Source organism: Cupressus sempervirens, chromosome 11 (genome assembly GCF_028749045.1).
Source record: "Cupressus sempervirens isolate cs-2001-9-10 chromosome 11, ASM2874904v1, whole genome shotgun sequence".
Lineage (NCBI taxonomy): Eukaryota > Viridiplantae > Streptophyta > Pinopsida > Cupressales > Cupressaceae > Cupressus > Cupressus sempervirens.
The window spans coordinates 75,584,717-75,604,084 of record NC_143128.1 but is presented as its reverse complement, the minus strand read 5'-3'; the positions used below and the strand labels follow the sequence as shown (position 1 = coordinate 75,604,084).

Below are 19,368 nucleotides of genomic sequence, written 5' to 3'. Positions count from 1 at the left end.
TATTTTAATCCGAAGCCAATAGATCCTCGTAAATATCTTAATATATGTTTTGCAGCCATAAGATGAATCTTCTTAGAGTTACACATAAAATGACTAAGGACATTTGTAGCATAGCATATGTTGGGTCTGGAATTTACAAGATACATAAGTGATCCAATTATTTGTCTGAAGAGAGTGGGATCAATGTCTTCAGATTTTGATGCTTCTTCCTTTAACTTGTGTAAGTTTGTTTCCATCAGAGTAGATAAAGGCTTACTATCCATCATTCCAAATCTGGTCAGAATATCTTGAGTGTACTTTCCTTGATGTAGGAAAATGTAGTCTTTTTTCTGATTAACTTCTAATCCCAAGAAGTATTGTAGTAACCCTAAATCTTTCATTTCAAATTCAGCTATTAGATCTTGTTTACATTTTTCAATTAATTTATCATCACCTGTTATCAGCAAGTCATCAACATATAGAACAAGTATTACCATTTCATCATTTGTGATTTTGAAGTATATGTTAGAGTCAGCTTCATTTTTTGAGTGTCCAAGTTTGGATAGGTAGTTGTCTATTCTTTCATACCAAGCTCGAGGAGCCTGTTTAAGACCATAGAGTGCTTTCTTGAGTTTACGTACATACAATTTTTTAACTTTTATGGTGAACCCTTCAGGTTGTTCTATGTAGACTTCTTCATTAATGACTCCATTTAGGAATGCAGTTTTTACATCCATTTGATGAATCTTCCATCCTTTTGATGCTGCGATAGCAATAATTGTTCTTACAGAGGTGTAACGAGCTACTGGAGCAAATGTTTCTTCATAGTCAATGCCAACTTTTTGAGAGAATCCACGAGCAACAAATCTAGCTTTGTGTTTTTCGATGCTTCCATCATCGGCGTATTTGATTTTGTATAACCATTTTGAAGATGCAACTATTTTGTCTTTAGGCCTAGTTACATTATCCCAAACATCATTCTGAATTATGGAGTTGTATTCTTCTACCATGGCATCTTTCCACTCTTGTGACTTTAGGGCCTCTTCAGCTATTGATGGTTCAGTTTTGTTTAGCTCAGTTATAAGGGCAATATAGCATGATTGATTTCGAGTTCTCTTGTTTTCTTTTGAGATCTCATCTGGTTCCACATTGTTTTCTTCAACCATCTTCCTTCCCCATAATGGTCTTTTCTGCCCATTAGTTATATCTGGTTCTCTCTCTCTAGGTGTGTGCTCCCTCTGATTTTCAGTTTGTCTAATTTCCTCATCATTTGAGATTGGTTCATCTTCTATGCCGGTTGAAATTTTTAAGGCAGAATCCTCTTCAAAAATTACATCTCTACTTATTTCAACTGATCTTTGTCCAGGAATATAAATTCTATAACCCTTGGAATTTTCACTATATCCTATAAATATACCTCTCTTCCTAGAAGGTTCAAGTTTAGTCCTCTTTTTTTTGGGTATGTGAATTATACTGGACATCGGAATATTCTAAGATGACTTAGATCTGGTTTGGTCCTTGAGAAGACTTCTTCAGGTGTGGTATTCTTTAGAAATGAATGTGTACATCTGTTTTGAATATATACAGTGGTCTTAGAAGTTTCTGCCCAAAATGATGCATGCATATTTTGATCATGTAACATAGCTTTTGCAGCTTCAATGATGGTTCTATTTTTCCTTTCTGCGACTCCATTTTGTTGAGGATTATAAGGTTCTGTATACTCCCTCTTAATCCCAACAGAATTACAAAAAACTTTTGAAGATATCAGATGTATATTCTCCTCCATTGTTTGATCTTAATGTTTTAATCCTTTTACTTGTCTGATTTTCTACTAATGTTCTGAAGGTTTTGAATTTTGATAGAACTTCATTTGATTCTTTGACTTTCAAGAAATAGATCCAGGTCTTTCTAGAAAAATCATCAATGAAGGATATGTAATAAAGGAAACCTCCTAGAAAAGGTGTGGGCATGGGTCCACAGAGGTTTGAGTGGACTAGTTCCAAGACTGATTTTGACTTATGTTCACTAGAGGGAAAAGGTTTTTTTATGATTTTCCCTAGAGCACACCCTTTGCAAGTTCCTATATGAGATGAGTCTAGTTTAGGAGTACCAGAAGTTATCTTATCTAAATTAGGAAGTGAACTAAACCCAATGTGCCCAAGTCGTCTATGCCATAATTCATTAACATTGGATGTTTCAAGACTAAGAGTTTGAGTTTGAAATTGCTTAATCTATATAATGTTCCAAATCTGGACCCTATGATAATAGCACTTTGTTTACTGCATAGGTTAATTAAGAATTGCACAGACAATGAACACGAACACGAACAGCAGAACTCTTATTATTATTCGCATATGCCAAATAGTACATTATGCTTGATAAGATTTGATGAATACAATGATCTTGAAGGGAGATATAAATACTGTCCGAGGAACCTTCTCGAAGGTATCCGTCGGCCACATACATGTCAACTACAATAATAAAACCTTCTGGATACATCTTGATACATGTCGGCTTGACGACACACATCTCGATACACTGACAGAAACCTCCCGATACACCGTTGGGAACCTCTCGATACCCCGTCGGGAACATCCTGATACATCGTCGAGAACCTCCCGATACCCCGTCAGGAAGCTCCTGATACACCGTTGGGAACCTCCCGATACCTTGACGGGTACATCCTGTTACATTATTTCCTGACGACATCATCCCCCCCAAAAAGAAAAGTCGTCTCTCGATGACTAGACAACAAAAGCTGTCTCCTTAGCTGCCTTGATAGCCACCCGTGCTGCTTAGTCTGCTTCCAACTCCTAGGTACACTGAGCCAAGCGCCGCTGTACTACCTCCAACTGGATGATCAGCTCCTCCCAAGCTCTCTATGCATCCACCAAGATAGCCTCACGTCCAACATCTACTCCATGCTTGCAGTAGCTTCAGGTCTCATCAACTGGTCACACTTTCCACGACTGATATCTGCAACGACTGGGGGTCCAGGGGGCAACGCCGCCGGTGGGGTTGAGGGGCAGCGCCCCAGGTGCACAAAACACACTATTTCTGCAATTTCTCCTAATCCCACACTCTTTCTGGCAATCGTTGGTACTTCCCCTTCCCTAAGGCATCATCTGATATTTATTTTGAGCATTCTTGATTTGTCGACTTTTTTTTTTTTTTTTTGAAAACCTCCTATCATCATTATTCTGCACTGCCAATATACAACTACTGTGCTTCGGTCCTTTTGCATCGCTGTATGGCTGATGCGCCTCGATTCTTTCTTTAATTTTCCAACATGCGCTACTGTACGGTGATACAACTTGAATATGCCGTTCGGGATTACCACTTTCAATGCTGAATGCTGTTGTCTAGAAAGAAGCTGTACAGCTCAATGTGGACACCTCTCGAAGCCGTACGATGTACAACTTGTACTCCAGTTGTGTTCGTACGGTGGCGAATGCCTTCAGTGCTTTAGGAAGAAATGACTTGTTGGACAGATTGGAAACCGTATGGGATTCATTTTTCAATTCCAAGCCGTACGGTGATATGATTTTAGAAACCGTACGGTGAGTGACTAGGAACACCGTACGATGGCCATTTGGACTCTTACTTAGTCCGTACAGTGATGAATGCTTTCAACTTGCCTTTATGTTCTCATTCCAAGCCGAATGGTGATATAAGATGATACCGTACGGTGATGCAACCTTTCCACCGTACGGTGTCTACTGTTCTTCACAATGCCGTACGGTCACTTGACCATACGATGCTCTTCTCTCTCTCTTTTTTTTTCTCTTATTTATTTATTTATTTATTTTAGCAGATAACTCTGTACAATATTTACATATATACAATACTTACAGTTGTTCTTGTCTCAGTTGTTCATCGATGGAGGTGCGTTACTTCTTTCATGGTAGGCATTCAACTTCCACCTATTCATTGCATTGGCCACCTCCTTTCCATCTAGTATCCATGGTTTTATTGCTCCGTTATCACCCACTTCCCGGATCTGGTACAACCCGACCCATTTAATTATGAACTTGCTTGGTTTGATCTCATTCCAGTCGTCGTACTTCAACACCCACTGTCCGAGTTGATACCTTTTGCGCTTGTTCTGTGTCATCTCCATATCACCCAGTTTGTTCTCAAAGCTCGCTACCATGGACTCCGTCAACTGCCCCTTCTGTCCGTCAATAACACATTCACTCTGTACTGCTACAACTTTTATTGAACCCTTCCTCTTTGTTGCTTGTGCAGACCGTATCGTGTGTCTTCCTTGCTGCTAGTACCTTTTTGCTATATCTGTGATTCGATGTAATACTTTCTTCCTATGCAGTCGTATAGTGGAATCTTTCCTTCTTTTGGGTTCGTACTGTATGTTCTTTCCTTCAGCTTCAGTCATACCCGCCTTTCCTTCTTCAGCTTGTCTGTGTTTTTTTAGACATTCATTTCCTTTGTCGGCTTCTCTTTGTTCCTTCGAACATTCATTTCCTTCTTTCTTACCTCCGTCGATCTTTAGCATATTACAACTCGGAAAGAGCTCGTAATCCTCCATCTGCCAGTGGTAAAGACTGTTTACTGAATCCAAATCGTCATCTCCTTCCAATCGTAGGACTCCCTCCTGATTGGGTTCCATACTCTGCCTCCTCTCATCCTCTTCTCCTTCGGAGTCCGACGATAGAGCTTCTTCTCCAACCATCTTAGTGTGTAGATCGATGACATATTTCTGGCCTTTGCTTTCAAGTGATAAAGTATTTTTCTTCCAATCGTGTTTTGCTTTGGCTTGTATCAACCACCCTCGGCCCAGAATGGCATCATATCCTCTTCGCTTCAATGGAATCACGACGAAATCCAACAAGAATGGCTGTGTCCCAATCGTCATTGGTTGCGTTGTGAGTATTCTCAATGGCTTGATTCCATGTTGATCAGCTGTTAACAACTGGAAGGTAGGTGGCCACAATGTGGGCTGTCCCAACTTCCTCCAGGTATCCTCTGGCAGCACATTGACACCAGACCCTCCGTCGACGATCGTGTCTGTTAACACAGTTCCGAGAATGCCCATTTCGACAACCGTCGGATAGCGTCTAGATGAAAGAGCTAAGAGCATGGGGTCTTCTGCACTTGTGCCCCCCTATTTCTCCTTTTCTCGCTCTACTGGTTGCTTAGCAATCGGGACTATTCGTGAGTGCCGTACGGAGTTGAGGCATAGTGAGCAACAGATCATTTATTTTGACGGGTACCTCGGCCTGCAATATTTTTCGTACGATGTTCTGTTCTGTGCAGTTCCGTACGGAGGTACTAGGCGTGTCCTTCAGGTGTGTCGTTTCTGCCTGCATCGCTCTCTAGATCTCTGCCCGTGCATCCTCCAGTCTCTTCTTTTCTTCTGTTGGATCAGGGTAGAGCTTCGCTTGTTTCCTAGTGATTGCCAGGACTTCTTCCTCGTCCATCCCGACGGTAATCAAGTTTACTCCAGACTTAGGCCATTTAGCATCGTCATGATCGCCAGGTCCACACCATCGGCATAGCAACTTTGGTGTGTTCGCCGTTGTGCACTCTTGAGCGAAGTGAGCCCATAGATTGCATGCATGGCATTGGACTATCGGTCGACCATTCGCATCATACTGGATTCGACTCCTCCCATCATTATTGTTGTTGCCATTGTTGTTGTTTTGGCCGCGCCGATTATTTCTATATCCTCTTGACGTGGCGTCCTCTGTATTGTTGTTCCCGCTCCCTCCGGATGCGGACGCTTCCTGTGTCAGGAACACTTGCTGCGATGTTCTTGTTTTTAGATTGAAAGGGCATTCCTTTACCGAGTGTCCCATAATCTAGCAGATCTCACAATATTGCTCTTTCGGGTAGGATCCCTTCATATGGCCTTCTTTTTTGCACTCTGTGCACCATAGGTCATTGCCCTTAGTCTCCTTCATGTTTTTGAACTCCATCATCCACAGCATGTCCTTTTGAAGAGCACAGACTTTCTTGCTGCTGCCTTCATCGTCGCTGCTATCTTCTTTTGAAGGTTCGTCGTCATCTGAATCAGATGAGCTGGTCTTCTTCTTCTTTGTCTTCTATTCACTTTCGAGGTTCAATGCCCGATTGTATGCTTCAATATATGTCGATGGTGGCACGATCTTCATCTTTTTCCGCAGCTTGGGGTGAAGGCCTTCAATGAACCATCTTTTCTGGAGCCCATCTGTCGGCTTATTCTCCATTTTACTGATTAAGTCTTTCAACCTCCTAGCAAAGACTCGTACTGTTTCATTCTTCTTTTGCTTGGTATTGAATATCTCGCCGATGATTTCATTATTGTCGCGCAATATTTGAAATTCTGCGCAAAACTCCTTAATATTATCCCAAGTGTTTAACTTTTGCGAATCTGTGTCTGTAAACCAATCAATCGCAACACCCCGTAGGGTGGCTGGAAACTGTCGGACCCATTTGTTCGTATTTGTTATGCCATTTTCTCTCTAGATCGTTTCACATGTTTTATAATGTCGAATCGGATTTGCGGCTCCTTCACCATCAAATTTAGGCAACTTTTCTTTTGGACCTGCCATTATCACTGTATGTTGAGGGTTTTGTTGTGTACTTGCGTTGTTTGAACACCTGCGCTGTTCTGAGCTCCCGCGCTGTTTTGAACACCCGCACTGCTCTGCACACCTGCGCTGTTTTGAACACTCGCGTTGTTTTGCACACCTGCGCTGTTTTCTACACCCGTGCTGTTTTCGACTTCTGCGCTATTTGGTGAAGAAGAGGTTTCGTCAACCGAAGCTATTCATTCTAGAAGTATATCTCGGACGAAGAGGTCACTCCACGCTCGTGTTCCTTCGGCACTTTGAGCCGTGCGAGTTGATCTCCTTCCGTTAGGATTCTCTTCCTGTGGCGTATGCAGGTTCAGAAACTCCTCCCTCACTTCTTCCACCAAATCAATTTGTTGTCGAGTCTCCTTCAACAATCCTTCCACGCTCTTGTTTTCGTCGGCAATCTTCTGGAATCTTCTTCGGCGCTCTGCCTGTTGTGCCAGAATTAGATTATCCTGAGCTGTGCATGTTTCATCCTTGTCCTTCACCGTGTTCTTAATTTTATTTAGTTGATTCGGCATCAAATTTCATTCCAACCTTTGTTCCAGGTCCATCGGGCAACGACGCCAAATGTTTACCGCATAGATTAATTAAGAATTGCACACAGACAATGAACACGAACACGAATAGCAGAACTCTTCTTATTATTCGCATATGCCAAACAGTACATTATGCTTTAATGATCATTACAATGCTTCCCGAAGGGGGTATAAATACTTTCCGAGGAACCTTCTTGAAGGTATCCGTCGGCCACATACCATGTCGGCTACAATAATATCTTTCCGAAGGGACCCATTGGCTACATAACAAAAAACCTTTCCGAAGGGACCTGTTGGCTGATACACAATTTCTACCGGCGACAGGGGAAGGCGAGGATGATGAGGAGGTTCAGATTGTCACGGCTACCCCCTTGTTGTTTCCGCGCACTACAGTTCTTGTGACTTCTGGGTTGGTGTCAGGAGGTCTACACATGGCTCACATTCTTGGGTTTGGACAGACACAGTGATCGATATTGATGAATAGTGTATCCCAGGCAGTCACACTAGCCGCACCGTGGCAACACAGGGTACGGCCTTCTCCTGTCTGGCCGGGAGTTGGATTTGCTGTAGGCTTTGCTCAGCTGACAGCACTCGTCACCCGAGAGACTTCTTCAGCCCCTACTGAAGCACTTCCGGTAGGAGCACCCATGGCACCTGCTATAATTCAGCCAGCAGTAGTAGTTATCGTAGCACGGTTCGCAGAAGTTCAAGAACTTTCAGTAGAGAACGTACCAAGCGGAGGAATGCAGGTGTGTACGGACCTAGCGCAGTCCGAACAACCGAAGGTGATGGATAGAGCTAGTGTTTTTCTGAGGCAACAGTTCTGACTCGTTCCTGACAGGCGTGGCCCATCCATTCAATCTCCCAGCTATTTCGGAGTAGCACCTGCAGTACTAGAGCCTCAGCCTCAGGAGCAGGGAATGCCACAGGCCGTGGTTGCGCCATCAGCAAAGGAGGCCACATCGGCTGTGGGCATGGGTTCCGTTGATGACGAGGCGAATAGTGATGCAGAATGGTCATTGGAAGGCTTCGCCAAGGAGGATTATGGGTCGGATGAGGATAGGTGCCGGGACTACCTTAGGACTATGAAGTCCGCGTTGAAGAAGGGGCATGATGTGGCGATTCAGGCTCTGACTCGGCGGAGGGAGTGGCATTTGATCCGAGTGTCTATTCATGGGGTTCGTCCTCAGCGATTTCAGACTTGTTTTGTGGATAGAGGTTGGCCGATGGTTGAGACACCAGAGATGTTGGCAGATTGGGCCACTTAGCCAGAGTTGGGACCGAGTGACACTCTGCTGATGAAGCTGGCACATGAGATCGTGGGATTGTACAAAGAGGTTTACTATGCTCAGCAGCGTGCGGAGGCAGATAGGGCAGCAGTCAGTGTTGCAGCTCAGAGATCCCTAACGGTTGAGAAAGAGGCAAGAGAAAAGTTAGCCACCGACTTGGCTGACCAGCAGGCAGCATGGGCAGCAGAGCGGGCAACACTATTGAAGGATATGGCAACAGTTGTACAGGATAAGGATGCGGCTATCCGGGATAAAGATGCGACGGAGCATGAGTTGCAGTTGGCCAGGAGACACGCTATGGATGCCACGCTTCTACTAAGGAGGTCGTAGAGGTTAATTCACAGATTCAGACAGATCTGCGCATCTGGACAGACCAGGTGTATGAGTTACGTCTTCAGCAACACTCTTCTGGGACACCTCCTCCTCTCTAGTATTTCTTTTATTGTTGTGGATTGTCTCCTAATTTTCTTAGTCGTCAGGAGACGACTTTTCTTTTTTGGAGGGGATGATGTCGTCGGTAGAAATTGTGTATCAGCCGACGGGTCCCTTCGGAAAGGTTTTTTGTTATGTAGCCGATGGGTCCCTTCGAAAAGATATTATTGTAGCCGACATGGTATGTGGCCGACGGATACCTTCGGGAAGGTTCCTCGGAAAGTATTTATACCCCCTTCGGGAAGCATTGTAATGCGAATAATAATAAGAAGAGTTATGCTGTTCGTGTTCGTGTTCATTATCTGTGTGCAATTCTTAATTAACCTATGCGATAAACATCCCCTTCTTCTTTCTCCACATTGTCCTCCTCAGAAGATGTCTCCTGTTGGCCGCTGTCCGTCTCACCTGCCATGTCCATCCGAGGCCTCTTTTGGCCTGTGGAACCCTTCTGCCCAGTGGTTATATCCAAGTGCTTCCACTGCATGATAGGAGGTTCTCCCGGAGCAAGTGGTCTAGGCTTTGCCTCTAACTCATCCGTTGGGATTATTCGTGCTACAGCATCGAGGAAGAGACCAATCGCGTAGTGGAGCATATAGGTCTTGTGCTAGAGAGTCATAAACTCATGCATCCGCTCAGCCAGCACAGACGCCCAATCGTACACTTTTCCAGTCATTATTCCATTCATCATGGACACCTGCAAAAATGAGATATCGGATGCCCTAGAGGATCCTGTGAGCCTGCTCTTGACCAAGTCCATCAGACATCGCCATGGCCCCTCCTAAACGTCGGTTTTCTTTAAACCCCTTCCCTTCGATGTCTCAGCTAATGCCGCCTGCTCTGCTTCAGTCAAATCTCCACATACTAATCTGATTAAAAATAACTTTCCATCCTTAGGAATTTTCTTCGGCTGAATCTTTTTGCCCTGCGGCCCTGGAATGCCAAAAACACGTGTGAAATCGGCTGCCTTGAATGAGACCACCAAGTTCTTGCCCAGATACTGAAATGTGCTCCTCCAAGAAGCTCTGCCATATGTCTCAATCATGGCACACAGATTCCCTTCATAATCTCGAATGCAAAAAACAAGCATCTGAATGGCCCATTCAACCTGTGCTCTTTTGATGCTTGCTTTTATTGGATGATCATTAGGGGTTTCTTGCCACCATTTCTGGCAATCTGTTCCACTCAACCCTTCAAATTGTATAGTCTGTGGCGTGACTTCAGCTGTTGGAGGTGCTGTAGTCTTACGCTTCTCTTTGCTGCTACTCGAGCCTTCATTCTGGTTACTTGCACCTGCCATGTTCCTGCCCTCCACAACTTTAGACTGCGCTAATTATTTTTTCCACTGTCGTTTACCTGCAGACTTCATCAGTTATATCTTTGTCTTTTCCTAACAGTCTTCCAAATTTGTACGGTGGAGAATTCTTTCAAAAACGTGTACGGTGAATTGCAACCCCTGAAATGATTTTCACAGTCCGTACCCGTAGGAGGAGATTGAAAATCCGTACGCTGAAGAAGTTAGAAGAAAAATCAAATAACAAAACTGTACACCAAAAAGATCACAAATCCGTACAACAGTTTTCCTCCACAAATCCGTACGGTGGTTGTACGACGGGTTGCAAGGTGTGCAGTTGAATCAATTTGGAACCTGTACGGTGGCATCTCCACTTGCTTCAAGAACTAAACACGGCTGGGGTTCTTGCTTTTAATACTTTGTTCATCATTCGCAGAGACCTTCAAGTACATGTGTTTGTGCGCTTTAGGGGCCCAAATTTGTTCACCAATGTGCCAAATTGATAGACGCAATGCCTGCTATCATGTGTAAAACCCATACAGTTGTTCTTATTCTTAGATGAATCGTTGCACTCCTGTAATCTTGTGATCGGTAGTTCCGGTGCTGAAAAATGCAAAATCCGTACGACATCCTTCTAAGAAACTGTATACTGCATTATTGTTATAAAATCCGTACATCACATATTAAAATCCGTACTGTTTAGAGCTCCAGAAAATCTGTACATTGTCTTTACTTCAGCTTCTTCCAAAATCCGTATGCCGTACGGATGTAGAAACTTGGTGAAATCCGTACAGCACAAAAATTTGTACACTTGATTGGAAAATCCATACAGGAAAAGCTGTACGCTCTCAGACTTATGCAAAAAAAATTCGTAACAAGATGCTAAACCTGGTGAAATCTGTATTGCACAAAAACTGTACTCTTGATTGGTAAATCCGTACAGGGAAAGCCGTACACTCAGACTTTATAATATGCAAAAATCGTACTCTTCCTCCAACAACCGTACGGTGAACAGTTAAGAATCCGTACAGGTTTTTTTTCTTTTCATTTATTATTATTATTTTTTTTTTCAAAATTTTTTAATTTTTTTAAATTATTATTATTATTATTATTTTTTGATATACACAGCAAAGTCAATTTTCCCTTCGACCGTCATCATCGTCAGTGTGCAACGATGAAGGGGTCGCCTGAAGGTCATTCTGTGACGCAGAAGTCTTTCGGCCGTGGTATACCTTCAGCTTCGAGCCATTCACCGCCTGAGGCACTTCTTGTCCATCCAAAGTCCATTATGCTTGATAAGATTTGATGAATACAATGATCTCGAAGGGAGATTTAAATACTGTCCGAGGAACCTTCTCGAAGGTATCCGTCGGCCACATACATGTCAACTACAATAATAGAACTTTCTGGATACATCCCGATACATGTCGGCTTGACGGCACACATCCTGATACACTAACAGAAACCTCCTGATACATCGTCGGGAACCTCCCGATACCCCGTCGGGAACATCCTGATACATCGTCGGGAAACTCCCGATACCTTGTCAGGAAGCTCTTGATACACTGTCGGGAACCTCCCGATACCCCGTCAGGAACATCCCGTTATCCCGATGGGTACATCCCGTTACATTATTTCCCAACAACACACTTTTCATATTTGAGTTATTAGGCCAATATAGTACTTTGTCTTTGTTGAAGGTGACATGATATCCATCATCGGTTAGACTTGAGATAGAAATTAGGTTCCTTTTTATGCTTGGTACACATAAAACATCTTTAAGATTAAGTGTAGTTCCATCTTTTAATTTTATAGAACATATCCCAATACCTTTTACAGGATAGGTAGAATTGTCTCCAATTGTAACTCCTTCAGTGATATAAGTTCCAAATGTATCAAACATATCTCTGAATCGAGAGATGTGATGGGATGCACCATTGTCTACGATCCAAGCTTCTTTATTTGAATTTACTTCACTTGAAAGTGCAGAATAGTATAGTTGATTTTCATCTTCCTTTGTTTCAGCAAGGGAGGCTAGAATTTTCTCTCTTTCTGGACAATTTCTGAAGGTGTGTCCTATCTTCTCACACTTATAACGCTTAACATGAGAATGATCTTTATTAAAATTCTTTTTTTTATTATTGAATTTTCTTTTATTGAATTTTCTCTTTTGTTTATTCGAGACAGTGTGAAGAGCTTGATTCTCTCCCTCTTGATTTGAAGTGATCCCTCTGGAGATTAACCTTGATTCTTCTGCTATGCATTCATTTTTCAACTGATCAAACGTAGGAATTGCAGATCTACTTACTGCTTGTATGAAGGTATCCCAAGACATTGGAAGCCCTCTCAAAGCTATTAATGAAAGTTCTTGATCTTCTATTTTGTTTCCAATGGAAGATAATTGTTTCTTCGTTTCAGAAATTTTCTCAAAGTAAGAGTGAATAGAATCTTCTTTTTCCATTTTAGTATTTAGTAATTGAGATTTTAAGGTGATTAGTCTACTTGAGTTATTTATCTCAAATGTATTTTTTATGGTCTTGAATACTTCATATGCACTTTTGATCTCTGATATGGAAGGAAGGATGTGATCTTTAACTGAATCAACAATGATTTTCCTTGCTTTATTATTACGTCTTTTCTGGTGAGTTTTCGGTTTCATCTTGAGGTATTGGGATATCTTTTTCAATGTAGTCTTCAAGTTCCAATTCTTCCAGAATCGTAATGATACAGGTTTTCCAAGAGAAGAAATTTGATGCACCTTCAAGTCTGTCTTCCACTTTGACGTTATTTGCCATTATTTCTTCCTTCAAAATTGAGATTTCTCTACCAATTTGGCTCTGATACCATGTAAAGTTTTAATATGCTGAGGTCTTGATTGGTGTAAATCTCAATTTCAATATGACTAGATAATGCAGAACTTGAATTTCAGTGGTACTGTTATGTTCTTATCACTTGATGTTATTGATGAATGAAATAATGTACTGAAGTGGAATAATAAATGTATATGTAACAGATATATATAGTAGACTGCGATGAGAGAGTATGTCGTTGTTATTGGTCTACTCTCCATCGTAGTCTATCATTTTATATAATCGGATGAGGGAGTGAACACACACGGTGACCATTTACAATCAAAAGTCACAATGGTTGTTTAACAACAAAGATCAATGCAGCATTATTATTTGCCGCTAACAAATAATATAATTGCTGTCGATAGCAATAACCTTAGTCGGCAATAATATAATAAACTGCCGATAACAATAAGACAAAGATATTATCAACAGCCGATGATAATACATTATCAACAGTCAATGACAATACATTGTCAACAGCCTCTATGTGATTATAGATTACAATCGGCTACGAGAAACTATACAAGGAATATTACATTATTGGATTCAATATAATCTTATACATACACACATATATACTATTATATTTATATAATTAATGAATCAATTATGTAATTGTGATGTGAATATCAGGATTTAACTGTGTGATTTTGAGTCAAACTCAATGACTCATGTTTCATGAGTAGTGATTCAACATGAATCCATCTCTCATGAGAATAAATGGAACACTTAGCACTCATTGGATTTAGGTGATGCTCACAGGGGTGAAGCACCAGGACTTCCCAGGAGGTCACCCATCCCAGTACTACTCCAGCCTGAGCGTGCTTAACTACGGAGTTTTCTCCACAGTTAACCTGAAAGCGCTTAAGGGGCTTTCTAATGAATGGTTCATAAGGCACAACACTTGGTGAAGGTTTTGCAAATGGGGTGGCAAGCTTTGGGTTTAACTGTGGAGGAAACTCCGTAGTTAAGCGCGCTTAGGCTGGAGTAGTACTGGGATGGATGACCTCCCGGGAAGTCCCGGTGCTTCACCCCTGTGAGCATCACCTAGATCCAATGAGTGCTAAGTGTTCCACTTATTCTCATGAGAGATGGATTCATGTTGAATCACTACTCATGAAACATGAGTCATCGAGTTTGACTCAAAATCACACAGTTAAATCCTGATATTCACATCACAATTTGACTAGCTGTGGAAATCATCTCCTACTTATCAATTATGTAATATTAGATTGAGTATAGATTAAAGAATATAGATTCAATTTCACACATGCTAACATTCTTAGCATTCTTAACATGTGTGGCACGAGTCATCTCTCCCTTTTCTCAACTATAGAGTCACACTCATGGGAGATGAGCTTTTGTCAACAACTACTCATGAAATATGGTCAATTATAGTGAGCAAGTTTCCACAATTGAAAAATATGGTCAACTAGTTTGACGTGCAGACTGCAATGTTGAACTTTGATGAAACATCACATAATTTGACACTACAGAAACACCACCTACTTGATAATGAATAAACTGAAGAGATCTATAATGGATAAATGAATGTTTCTTAAGTCACAACGCTTGTTGAAGGTTTTACAAGTGGGGTGGAAACTAAGTGGACTTGAGCTTTTGAGGAAAACTCCGTGGTTAAGTGTGCTTGAGTTGGAGTAATCCTAGTCTTGATCTTTCTGAAAATCTTCTTGAGGAAAAGAGTTTCACAAAATTTTCGTAATACTAGAAAAACTTAGTATAGTTTCAATTGGCTACTAACAACAATTTATAAAACGTTATCATTAATGACCACAGAACTGACCAACCTATTTTTGGAAAATTTCAATCAGTGGTAACTTTATAAGGTTAAAACAAGTTGTCATTGTTCAATCTTTATCGCTACAGACTTTGCCACTAATCTCATTCTGGAATGCTCTGGGTGTGAAAAGTAGAGCTCTTCACTGCAAACAACAATGTACCTGTGTGTCTGGAAAATAACAAAAACATGGTTGAAGAGCAACATGAATCTCTAAATGACAAACAGTGCTTGCAATCATGTATGCCATACTGACAAGGAGGTTTATACTATTCACGGTACTATTTTCACTTTCAACAAAATGGCAACAAAAGCTAGAATTGACTGTAATGTCTGCTTGCTTCAACTAGGGAAACAGGCGCTAACTCTATTTGCCTACATGTTAAAATTTTGTTTTGGATGTAAATTTAGCAATGTCCATATGCTTTGAAGAGTTTCGTAGTAGAGACTGCTAAATCTTACTTTGCCCATTTATTGAGGGTAAAGTCCATTTGAAAGGTTATCTAATCTTCATGCTGGTGTCTTTGCTTTAGTCTTTGGGTAGCATTTCTGGACTTACTGCTGTGTTGACAGGCTTTGTGCCATTATAGACCAAAAAAATCTGCGGAATGCTTTTCTGGGGCCTTAGCTTTATATTATGTAACATAATATTTACATATGATGGAAAGGTAAATATTAACATCAAGTATATGTACCTTGAATGATCCAATTCTGCATGCAACTGCTGAGAAAATTGCACAGAAGAATTAGATTGATGTTTTGGGCCACTGTTGTAAATAGAGCTATTTATATAAGGAACTCCCAATGGAATTCTTGCTCATCATCCTAGATAAGTAATTCTTTTGCACACAATGTTTTTTGAAAGCAATTTCGTAGTTGCATCCGTAGTTTGCAGACTTGGACTCGGAGAGCTCAAAATTTTCAATCTGGCAAAAACTCGATGAAAACATGGCAACTTAGAAAGAACTTAAAATTTAAATCCCTTAAAGAAGCATGTTTTTTTTGGTTATATTCAAAGTATAAAATGTATGAAATTAAAAATTGGCATCTTAAAAGAGAAATGCATGGAAAAACAGCATGTGAAAAACACATTTTAACCATCATTTTACCTGCATTGACACTTTTAGCCATGGTTTTTTGTGTCTAAACATGAGAGTTAAACTTGTGGGTACTTGTCCAGCAAAAAATGTAGAGAGTACTGAGCAACTCGGGGAATACTTGGACAGTTTGCAAACTATGGAGCTTACATAAACATGGATTGCAGAGCTTGAAGTCTCTGATTGTTGAGTTACTGTTAATACATGGTTGTCATTATCTTCTGATAATTCTTTTGTGAACTATGCAGTCTCTCCCTAACCAATTATTAGGTTTTCTACACGCACATTGATGTGCTTACTATAACATTCTACATTTGCAATGTTACATTTAAAAGTAAGCCAAATGACAGTGAGTGCCTCTGCAAGAGACTCTAGTTGGCTTTTCATTTACAGGTGAAAGGACCTCTACACCCTTGTTCCTAGTAATTGTATACCTCTTGTTCACAATTATTAACATTGGAATCTAAAAGAAGTACAAAATTTGTAGCTCACTGTATATGTCTGCATGTTGGTGAAAATAACCAGGTTTTGATAAAAAAGAGGATTCATCTGTCCTGGTTTTCAAGATTCCAATGCTACATTCATAACTATTTCATATCTCGTCTGGTCAGAAATATAATGTCAGCATCATAAACCATGCCATTATTCTATAACTCATTGTACTTTCTTATATGTTGATAAAGGTAACCATTTTGTTTGCATGGAGGATTTGCTTAGTATATAATTTGTTTCAGCTATGAAGAATTATCCATACAAGGAGCAAGGGATGAACTGCATGGTATGGGGACTTGGACTTTCTATGATCTGGCAGCTGATCTTTGACTCATACTCAGGCATAGGGACAAACCTCATCAAATATACTAAATGTCATTGGAAAATAGGGAAGAAATTATAAACTTGCATCTCATATCAAAATAACTTCGAAGTCATCAGAGCATTCCTTGGAATCAAGATTTACTGGGCCAACCAAATATAAATGGAATCCAATTACTCAGAAATAAATTTGATACTCTTCCAGTTAGTGCTGCCCAAAACATTTAAAAAAAAAAGAAAAGAACTGGAGGTGGGGTTTGGGGGTGGCTTCCACCAGTGAGGCCAAGGAGCAGTGCCTCTGGTGCATTTGAGGATACAAAGACCTTAATTAATATGTGTGTGCATGCGTGCGTGTATGTATATATGTATGTGTCTCTGCGCCTATGTGTTAATGTATGTCTGTCTGTATGTGTGTGTGCGTGTCTGTGTATGTATGCATTTGTGTGTATATGTATGCATGTGCATGTATGTATGTGTGTGTGTATGTCTGTCTGTCTGTCTGACTATCTGTATGTGTGTACAGTGTATGTATGAATGTATGTATGTATGTGTGTGTATGTCTGTATGTCTGTATTTATGTATGACTGTATGTGTATGTGTGTATGTACGTAGACACAATTAATATAGAATATGGGAATTTTTAAAAAATTGCCAAATCTGGAATACTGTATCTGTTTACATGTGTCTTGGGGGAAATGAGTTTGAAGGCAAATGGACAAGTGAAAATAAGCTCAAAATGGTTTATTGAGTGGTAAAACACTTTTTAAGTGTTAGCCATTTAAGGGCCAAGAATGACCTGTTCTCTTTTGTGATTGATGGCCTTGCAGTCTCACCGAGTCCAGGCTGAGGACTGAGAGACCTGTGAATTTAATCCATAGACTGGCCTAGGGTGCCTCAGCATCACACTAGGAGTCACAAGTCTGGGCAAGTCTCAGCCTATGGATGAGCATATGATCATTTTGTCAAGCTTCTGTATTGGATATTGATGGCCACCAATTTTATCTTGACCAATGTTCTCTAGTTTGGGGTTTTGGAAGATTGAAGATGTTGCTAGTTATTTCAAATAACTTTTCTTTGTACGCTATTCTGTGTTCTGGCTAATATACATAGAAGCACCATATGATTCAAATGTAATAGCTTCCTTTCAGGAAAAATCTTGTTTGCAATAATTTGTTGTTTACTTTGCTTTTTGTTCTTGGAAACAGAATATGGTTCTGATATTTGCAAACTGCATCTTGTGTAGATTCCAGAACCATTATTTAGTAAGAAGACTTGTGCGGAACTCGCACATGCTTGGAATATTGCTGTTGACAAAAGCTTGGGTTCTATGATTGCATATCTTAGTTCTCGTGGATGGTGACAATTGATTTTTTTCCTTCATATGGGGATACTTTGGAGCATGCATCTTCATGGCTTTCTGATATTAACATGTAAAAGAACTAACAAGAAAAATCTCATTGAAGCAAACATTATTATATCATATCCTGATTGCTTGGATAGCTTTGCACAGGCAGCTTTTACATCTGCATAACTTTAACTTGTCTGCAGCATATTTATTGTTTGAATATTTGTCACCTTAAATGGCATTGGCAAACAAAATCCTTGTTCTGGCCGATATGCACTAGATAATTGATTTAGAGAGAAAATTAAATTGTATATCTTGGCCTCATCAATAAGAAGAATTGGCAAGTTTAATCTTAGGATTGGTCATTGACTACTCTGAAATTGGATTGGATAATAAAAACCTGAAATACAAAGGTGTTAGGATAAAAATGTTTATTCATGGCGCTGGAAAATAATTGTGTTAGGGACACAATGATAGTGATGTATGCATGTAAATAGTGGAGTTACTGGAAAATAGGATGAAATTCCACCTAATTTATACTTATAGTGATGAACACAAAAATGATGGAATACTGTACTAAACCATTTTCTAGCATTGCTCTTATCATTACTTGAAAATGATTAATTTGGCACTTTCACCCGTCTAGTAGAATCCAGACTTGGAAATTCTGGAGTCTAAAGGATTTTTAAGCCCCTGTTTGAACTTGACTCAAGTGTAACTTCCGGTCTCCAGACTTCAAAGTTTTTTGAGTTCAATTCCTCAAGGCTCAACTTGGTTTCTTGTATGATCACATGATGTTTTTCTCTCAAATGACCATACTCTAGCTTTATCTCTTTGGAGGGGCATTGATTCCTCATGCATTCCATGATATAACCGTGATTTTGTTGATCTTGGTCTCTTCACCTTACCCAACACATTCTAGCTGCCATTGCTGATAGCTCCTTCATATGTGTTGAGTCTCCTCGTTTATGGGGCCTCTTAAACACTCGTAGATTGTTTTATTTTGCATGCTTTATCCTCAGTTCTCAAATGCGATTCTCTTTATGTTTATCATGCTCCTAATTAAGGACCTCTAGTCTCAATTACATAAGTTCTTCCCTCGTTCAACTCTTTTGGGTGGTCTTCAATCTTTTTGCATCTTTCATTTTTGTCCGACTTATGTTGCTTAAAAATTGGCAATGCTGTCTCAATTACATAAGTTCTTCCCTCGTTCATCTCTTTTGGGTGGTCTTCCATCATTTTCATTCTTTATTCTTGTCTTGCTTATGTTTCTAAAAATTGATAATGCTTATTTTGCTTATGTTGCTATTGTTCGTGTTACTTTCTAGTATTGACCTTTTTTAGACATATAGGGAGAT

General features: G+C 40.3%; 1 protein-coding gene across 1 annotated transcript in view; it reads left to right on the top strand.

The window, feature by feature from the left end:
• Positions 1–18,365, top strand: part of LOC149528311 (zinc finger, C3HC4 type family protein) — a 65,587-nt gene extending 47,222 nt beyond the window's left edge. The window contains exon 3 of the mRNA XM_089809132.1: positions 17,909–18,365. Within this exon, the coding sequence (XP_089665258.1) occupies positions 17,909–18,025 (117 nt within the window). The 3' untranslated portion in view covers positions 18,026–18,365. The remainder of the gene's footprint in view (positions 1–17,908) is intronic.
• The last annotated feature ends 1,003 nt before the right edge of the window (positions 18,366–19,368 follow it).